The 7,950-nt window shown below is 37.0% G+C and overlaps 1 protein-coding gene across 1 annotated transcript in view; it reads left to right on the forward strand.

The window, feature by feature from the left end:
* Positions 1 to 5,943, forward strand: part of HELRODRAFT_91040 (hypothetical protein) — a gene marked incomplete at both ends in the record, with an annotated part of 9,770 nt that extends 3,827 nt beyond the window's left edge. Inside the window, 11 exons of the mRNA XM_009033598.1 lie at positions 534 to 678; positions 1,102 to 1,407; positions 1,602 to 1,803; positions 2,440 to 2,603; positions 2,968 to 3,117; positions 3,362 to 3,637; positions 3,833 to 4,048; positions 4,164 to 4,448; positions 5,013 to 5,185; positions 5,485 to 5,626; positions 5,699 to 5,943. Of these exons, the coding sequence (XP_009031846.1) occupies positions 534 to 678; positions 1,102 to 1,407; positions 1,602 to 1,803; positions 2,440 to 2,603; positions 2,968 to 3,117; positions 3,362 to 3,637; positions 3,833 to 4,048; positions 4,164 to 4,448; positions 5,013 to 5,185; positions 5,485 to 5,626; positions 5,699 to 5,943 (2,304 nt within the window). The remainder of the gene's footprint in view (positions 1 to 533; positions 679 to 1,101; positions 1,408 to 1,601; positions 1,804 to 2,439; positions 2,604 to 2,967; positions 3,118 to 3,361; positions 3,638 to 3,832; positions 4,049 to 4,163; positions 4,449 to 5,012; positions 5,186 to 5,484; positions 5,627 to 5,698) is intronic.
* Between the last annotated feature and the right edge of the window lie 2,007 nt (positions 5,944 to 7,950).

The raw sequence follows: 7,950 nt of genomic DNA on the forward strand, positions 1-7,950 counted from the left end.
GGTGATGATAATGATGATGGTGGTGATGATGATGAGGATGATGGTGGTGCTGATGGGGATGATGATGACGATGATGTGGTGCTGATAGTGATGATGATGGTGATGATAATGGTGATGGTTGTGCTGATTATGATGCTGCAGCTACCGATGCTGATGATGCGTGAAAATAATATTGACGATGACAGATCTAGATGGTGATAGTGATTAAGAAATTGTTCGTTTTTATTCATTTATTCCTTTATCTACTTATTCATTCATTTATTTATTCATTTATTCATTCATTTATTCATTCATTCGTTCATTCATTCATTCATTCGTTCCCTCATTTACCCACTTATTCATCCGTCGTTCAATATTCCACATAAAAACTCCACTACAAAAAAAATCAAACCTACAAACACACACCCACACAAACACACACATTCACAAGAACACATACACAAACACACACTTACACAAACAAACACACACACAAATACAAACACGCTCTCACACACACAAACACACACACGCAAACAAACAAACACATGCAGCTGGGTTCCTGCAGAGCATGTGATTGCGACCCGCGTGGATCGACCCCAGGTACCCAGTGCAACAAACTGACGGGGGCCTGCACCTGCCAGCCAAACGTCATCGGCAATGCCTGCAACACTTGCATGGAAAACACTTTCAACCTTTGTTTGTTTTTTGGGGGGTTTTTTATTTATTTTTTTTAGTTTTCATTTTAGTATTTTTCCAGAAGTTTCAGCAACAATTACACGAACTGCATAGAAAAAATACAAACTAACGGTTGAATAAAAATAAACATACAAAACACACAAAACACGCTAAACATACAAAACACGCTAAACATACAAAACACGCTAAACATACAAAACACGCTAAACATACAAAACACGCTAAACATACAAAACACGCTAAACATACGCAACACACAAAACGTACGAAACATACAAAACACTCAAAAACATACAAAACACATACTAACATACAAAAACACACACACACACCACAAGTACAACAACCACCGCAACCTCAACAACCACCACAACCTCAACAACCACCACAACTACAACAACCACCCCAACTGCAATAACGCAGCATCCAGTGGATGTCGGCCTTGCACATGTGACCTCTACGGTGTCATTGACCTTCACAACACCTGTGACGTCATAACCGGAAACTGCACGTGCAAAGAAGGTGTTTATGGTCCGAAATGCGACAGCTGCAAACCTTTCTACTACAACTTCCGACGTGCACCGGAAATCGGAAGTATAAGCGGATACGGAAGTGGCGGTTGCCAGCCGTGTCCGTGTGATGTTTCTGGAACTATTTCCTGTAATGATGTGACTGGCGCGTGCCTTTGTAAGCAGAATCGATCCGGGGAGAGATGTGACCGATGCATTAGTGGTCAGTTTGGATGATGATGATGATGACGATGATGATGACGAAAGTACTGATGATGATGACGGTAACGACGACGATGATTGTTATGGGGTTAAAGTTATGTTTTCGCCCTGACTGATCGCCTGTAGTTTAGTGATTTCATCATTTGAAACTTACTACAGGCTACTATTCAAACTCCTCGTCATCATCATCAGCATCATCATCGTCAATGACGTCGCCGATGACGCCACCAACATGTCTGCCGTGCAACTGCAACCTCGCCGGGACGATCCTGAACACTGCATGCGACCCTCTGACCGGCCAGTGCCAGTGCAAGATGGCCGGAAGTGGAGTTGGAGGATTGGCGTGCGACACCTGTCTGCCCATGTTCTGGGGTTTTAGCACCACTTCCGGAGAGTTAGTTCGTTGGGGTTTGTTTTTTTGCAAAGTGAACCAGCCAATAGTGTGCGTCGTGTGTAGGATTTAAATGAGAGTAGTTAGTTTAGCTGCATGGATGCACGTGTGTTTGAGGGTAGTGCCTCTCAGTTTGTGTAGCCAACTTACCAGCCGAAATGGTTAATTCCGCAATGAAGTGTAATTATATATCACCAGACCATTCACCACTATTATAGGTCACTGAACCGCTTCATATACTGTCATCGTCATCTGTAAATGTTTTATATATAGACTCGGAGATTGATTTGAGACATTTGGACTCCTTGATATGAGTCTTGATCACCAGCATCTTCTTATAGATGCTGGTCATCTTTCTTTCCTTGCATAGAATCTCCAAGATGGGTCAGTTCACTTTGACCTGCTGTCTGCTTGGCTTACAAAGGCCTGCAAGCAGTACTTCGCATGTCCATTTCCATCCATCAAACATTTCCATACATCTTTTGCCCTGGGAAGAGAATAATTGACCTTTAACCTTTTTCTAAACTTTAACCTTTTGACACTTCTTTCTCCTGCGTGCAATCACTTCATAGAGAATCGCAAAATAATGCAAATAACAACAACAACAACAATAATAATAATAACAAAATTCCCCACAAGATGTCAGCCATGCAAGTGCGAGCCAGCGGGCAGTCAGGACAACGAGTGTAACGTCGGCACGGGTCAGTGCAAATGTAAAAGGCTGACGTCTGGCAGGCGATGCGACGTTTGTGTGGATGGAGCCTCTGACCTTTCGGCTTCCAACCCGGACGGCTGTGTTCAAGGTGAAGGTCATTTCTGTCTTTTATTTATTATTGTTTTTTTTTAGTCTTGTATTGTTTGTTCAGCCCTGACACGCGCAGATGTGGTTAGTCAGGTATGATTGATCATTCTGTAATTAATTAGAGTTAAACTCTCGAGCAACAAAAGTTGAAATATATACTTGTTTTTTTTTCTTCATTGTTGTCGTCGTTGTTGCTGCTGTTTTAATGATCCAATTAACTGCTTTTCATGTTTGTTTAATTATTTTATTATTATTATTTCATATTTGTTTTATTATTATTTTTATTTTTTTATCATTATTTCATATTTGTTTTTTTATTATTATCATAATTATTTTATTTTTATTATTTTCTCATATCTGTTCAGTGCCGGGACAAATGCTACCGGTCTCGGTGATGGACTCCGGCCCGACATACTTCACGTTGTCATGGTTACCGCCTCGCGAAGCGAATGGAATTCTGATTGGATACAAGTTGTTCAGGGATGGCCTGATGATCTACAACGGGACGAATAACGGTTCGAAATAATTGTTCAACTACCGATGATCCATATGATGTAACAATGCATATATATATATATATATATATATATATATATATATATATATATATATATATATATATATATTTACCAAATGACGGTTCTAAAAATTCATTTTAGATAGTTAAAATAATACTCAACTATAATATAATAAATTAGTACTGTTTATAGGTGAAATAAAATTAAGCATTTAATTATTTATTCTTCTCAATACCGACAGATACGGTTTACAATGATACCGGCTTAGAACCGTACACGAAATATTCGTACCGGATATCGGTGGAGAACAACGTCGGCACAACATCAAGCCCATCTCTAACTTTTCAAACTGGCCAATCGACGCCGAGCGGTAACTTCACCTTCAAAGTGACCAACATAAAATCTAGGTCAGCTCGAGTCACATGGTCACCGCCGTCGAAAAATAATGGGGTCATCCGGAAGTACGTTGTCAGGATTTCAGAGATGGTCTATAACAACAATAACAACAACAATAACAGTAACAACAATTCAACCACTGATGACACTAATTACGTCACTAGGTTGGTGAAGTAGTAGTAGTAGCAGTAGTAGCAGCAGCAGCAGCAGTAGTAGTTAATAATTTTCTCTTTAATAAATAATAATTTAAATAATTAAATATAATCATTAAATCACATTATTGCAACGATATTCTTTTTCAATTAAAGATACGAAGGGCTTGACCTAGAAACGAACCTGACACAGTTAAAACCCTACACGAAAGTAACGATACAGGTGCAATGCTGCACGATCATTGGTTGCCTCTCTAGCCAATCAGAGCAGACCATTGTGACGTTAGAGGAGGCTCCGGCCAATCAAGATGCTCCGTCCGTCACTGCCCTGAATGCAACGGCCCTATTGGTCAGTTGGTCACCTCCAAATAACCCAAATGGTAATAATGCGTTGGCTGTTTTGCTCCATATCTTCACACGCAAACGCATTTTTCGCAAATTAATTGATTAATATAATAATTAGTTAATTAATTGATATATTAATTGAAATTTAAGGTATCATCATATTTTACGAGTTGTGGCTACGATCTCCAACAACAACCAACAACAACAACAACGCAACAACAACAACATACAGTGAGCCTAGAATGATATTCAACCCATCCGGCCAATACGATCCTTTGATAGTTCCATCTGGAACCTCGTCGTTACCTCCACCTCGAACTAATTTCACTGCCGTTAATTTGGCCCCTTTCAGTAATTACGAATTCAAAGTAGTCAGCGAGAACTCGTTCGGAAGATGTGAAAGTGTCTGGAATGGGGGCTATACTAAAGAAGATGGTTCGTTCTGATTGGTCGGTTGATTAGCTGGTCGGTTCATTGATTGGCTGACTGGCTGGCTGATTGTCTAGTTCTAATTGATTGATTGGTTATTTACTGAATAATTTTCTAAATGGTTGATTGGTTGGCGGTTGGTTAGTTGATTGGCTGATTGACTTGGTTGATTGACTTGGTTGATTGACTTGATTGATCGACTTGGTTAATATGATTTGTGTGTGTAAACTCGTGCAATAGCATATTTGTTTCGTTATGTTACACGTTTGATGGAAAGTATGACCTATGTTTTTGTATCATCTTTTTTATTATTTATTTAGAATTACTTTTCTATTAATTAATTAATTAATTAACCCATTAAACCTTAATGTGACAGATTCCGTCAGAGTCTGATTTGTTTGCTAAAAAAATAATAATTGAAATAAAAATCAATAAATTTTTCTTAACGTAACCAAAATAGATAAATATTTATCTATAAACAATCAAATAAATATTTATCTAGCGCTAGATAAACAGACAAATAAATATTTATCTAGCGCCAGACAAACAGACAAATAAATATTTATCCAGCGCCAACTTTTGTCTCCGCTCCCAACGTAACCATGGCAACCAAGAGCCAACTGCAGTTAACCTGGTCAGATCAGAGTTCAAAGATTAACGGCGTCGTTAGGTCACGTGCTATTTGCCACGTGGTTGGCTACGTCATCGATATCTCAGGCTCTGATTCGTGGAAGGTTGGTATTGTAATTTTGATGATTGGTACTGCTGGGCTGCTGCTGATGATGATGGTGATGATAATGATGATGAGGATGGTGATGACAATGATGGTGATGATGATGATGAGAATGGTGATGATGAGAATGGTGATGATGACGATGATGATAAATATGGCGATGTTGAGAATGATGGTAAAGAACAAAATATGATGATGACGTCATCTAAATAAAATTATAATAATGAGTTCATTCAAATATTTGAAATGGATTTATTTGCCACGCATTTACGCCACCACTACTACTACCACCACCACCATCACCACCAGTGTGCCAACCTGTCATCAACCACCTACACGTACAACCTCACCAACCTGCCCCCCTACTCCAATATCTCCTTCTACATGGCCCTCTGCAATTCCGTCGGCTGCTCTAACAGCCAAGTCACGTGGTCTGTGACGTCACTGGCCGGTAGGTGCTATTAATTATGTAGCATTCATTTCATTCAATAATTCAATTTATTTTATCTTCTAATAATTACAGCGCCAGATAAACTGAAATCTCCAGTTGTAATCCCACTGAACAGCACATCCCTAAAAATTACCTGGACCCCACCGGCCGTTTTGAACGGGCCTCAGCCTAATTACGTAATCCGGAGATCTCAACCGGCATTTAGTAATACTCCAGTGCCAGTTGAAAGGGGTAATACCACGGTGTCCTTTGACGGTATTGGGTACTATAAGTTTGATGCCAATGTCGTACCGCAGGGTGTTGCTTATACTGGTTAGTTTGATTGGTTTGTTGGTTGAATGGTATGTTGTTTGATTGGTCGGTTGGTTGGTATGTTGTTTGATTGTTTGGATGATTGATTGGATGGCTGGTTGGTTGGATGGTTGGTTGATTGGATGGTAAAATGGTTGGTTTTTATTGTTTGGTGGTTCAATGTTGTTCATTTGCAATTGATTTATCTATTCATTCATTCATTCATTCATTCATTCATTCATTCATTCATTCATTCATTCATTCATTCATTCATTCATTCATTCAAACAATCACCGATTATTCATTTAATCGAGCATCCATCCAATCCAGGTGTAAAGTTTTCATTTAGATCGAACGGCAACGACGGGATAATTTTATTGAGCGCCTCGCCAGGTAGTCAGGAGGAATATTTTGTTATCTTTCTCTCTGCAGGATCTTTGGTCTTTACATTCAACACGCAAGGTGCGACAAAAGATCAATTATATTCATAACTAATAACAATAGCAATAATAGTAATAATTATTATAATATTAATAATAATTATCATAATAATAATAATCATCATAATTATATATTACTTCAACTTATACATGTATCTGTATATCATTATTGCTAATACTATTGTTCGTTTACTTTAGTTATTATTATTGTTATTATTTATTATGATTATTATAATTATTTTTATTAATATTATTATAGATTGTCCGGTATACGTACAGTCAAAGTATCCGGTGAATTCGAACGGCTGGCACAATGTGTCTATTTATAGATCTGGGAATTTCGGAACTCTTCAAGTGAATGACTGGGAAATTTGTGAGTAACCTTTTAAAACTGAAACTGAAACCGAAACAAAATGTTGAATATTGTTTCTGATATCATCGTTGTTATAAAATCTGAATTAATATTATATATATATATTCATTCAATCAATCAATCATCAACTGTTCATTCATTCGTGCATCCATCCAATCATTCATCCATCCAATTAGTTTTAAATTATTATTAATTCTAATCTGTTTATATGTCCTTCGATCCATCTCTTCTACACTGTGTTGGTGTGTTTGTGTGTGTGTATGTGTGTGTGTGGTGTGTGTATGTGTGCGTGTGTATGGTGTGTGTGTTTATTTTAATTTACTTATGTTTAATCACATTTTTATTAATTAGCACTTTTCTTAATTAAATTAATTTCCTTAATTAAATTTATTTTATTTATTTAATTATAACTACAATAATAATTATGCAAAATTATTTCTTTCCATAGCGAACTCCTCAAAGGCATGTACCAATCAGATCATTGGGTTCAGTGACGGAGTTTACATGGGCGGAGTCCCGCATGATTTTACGTTCTCTGATTCGTCGCCGTTCGATGTTTGCATAATTTACATAAATTATTGAATGCGATTGAATAATAAATAATGATAATTTACATAATTAGACAATCTACATATACATAAAGTTGTAAGTTACTGTATAGCAAATGAGGTACTGGTGAGCAAAATGTCACTGTCATTCATTTTCATGTGTTTACGGTTTAAAAAAATGGTTTTTAATTATTTATTCTTAACAAATAAAACTCTGACAGAGGCAGAATCTGTTACTAAATATTTTGCCTCTGTCGGATTTTTATTTTTTCAAAAAATAAATTTAATTAAATTTAAATTTGAGTACAGTCTTCGAGGCTCATCCTAACCATTCCTAATTGGTTCTTTTAAGTTGATTAGGGATGGGTGATTTTTAAATTTGCGACGAAATTTGTCTAAAAAATTATTTAAAAAAAAAACTTGAGATATAAGAGTTGAGAGGAGAGTTTTGGAGCGCGCAGTTCAGGAATACAAATTATATTTTAAAAGAATTAATTGAAAATGTTTACCGTAATCACGCACCTCAACTTTGAAAGTACTTCGCTTCCATTCAATAATCAAAAGTACAATCGATTCTAGAAGTGATGGAAGGTGATGAAATTATTTTAAATTATTCAATAAAAGTCGCGGAATTTGAAAAATTTCTACGGCTGCATTCGAGACGTTTCAATC

The sequence above is a fragment of the Helobdella robusta genome (genome assembly GCF_000326865.2).
Source record: "Helobdella robusta unplaced genomic scaffold HELROscaffold_94, whole genome shotgun sequence".
NCBI classification, from domain to species: Eukaryota; Metazoa; Annelida; class Clitellata; order Rhynchobdellida; family Glossiphoniidae; genus Helobdella; species Helobdella robusta.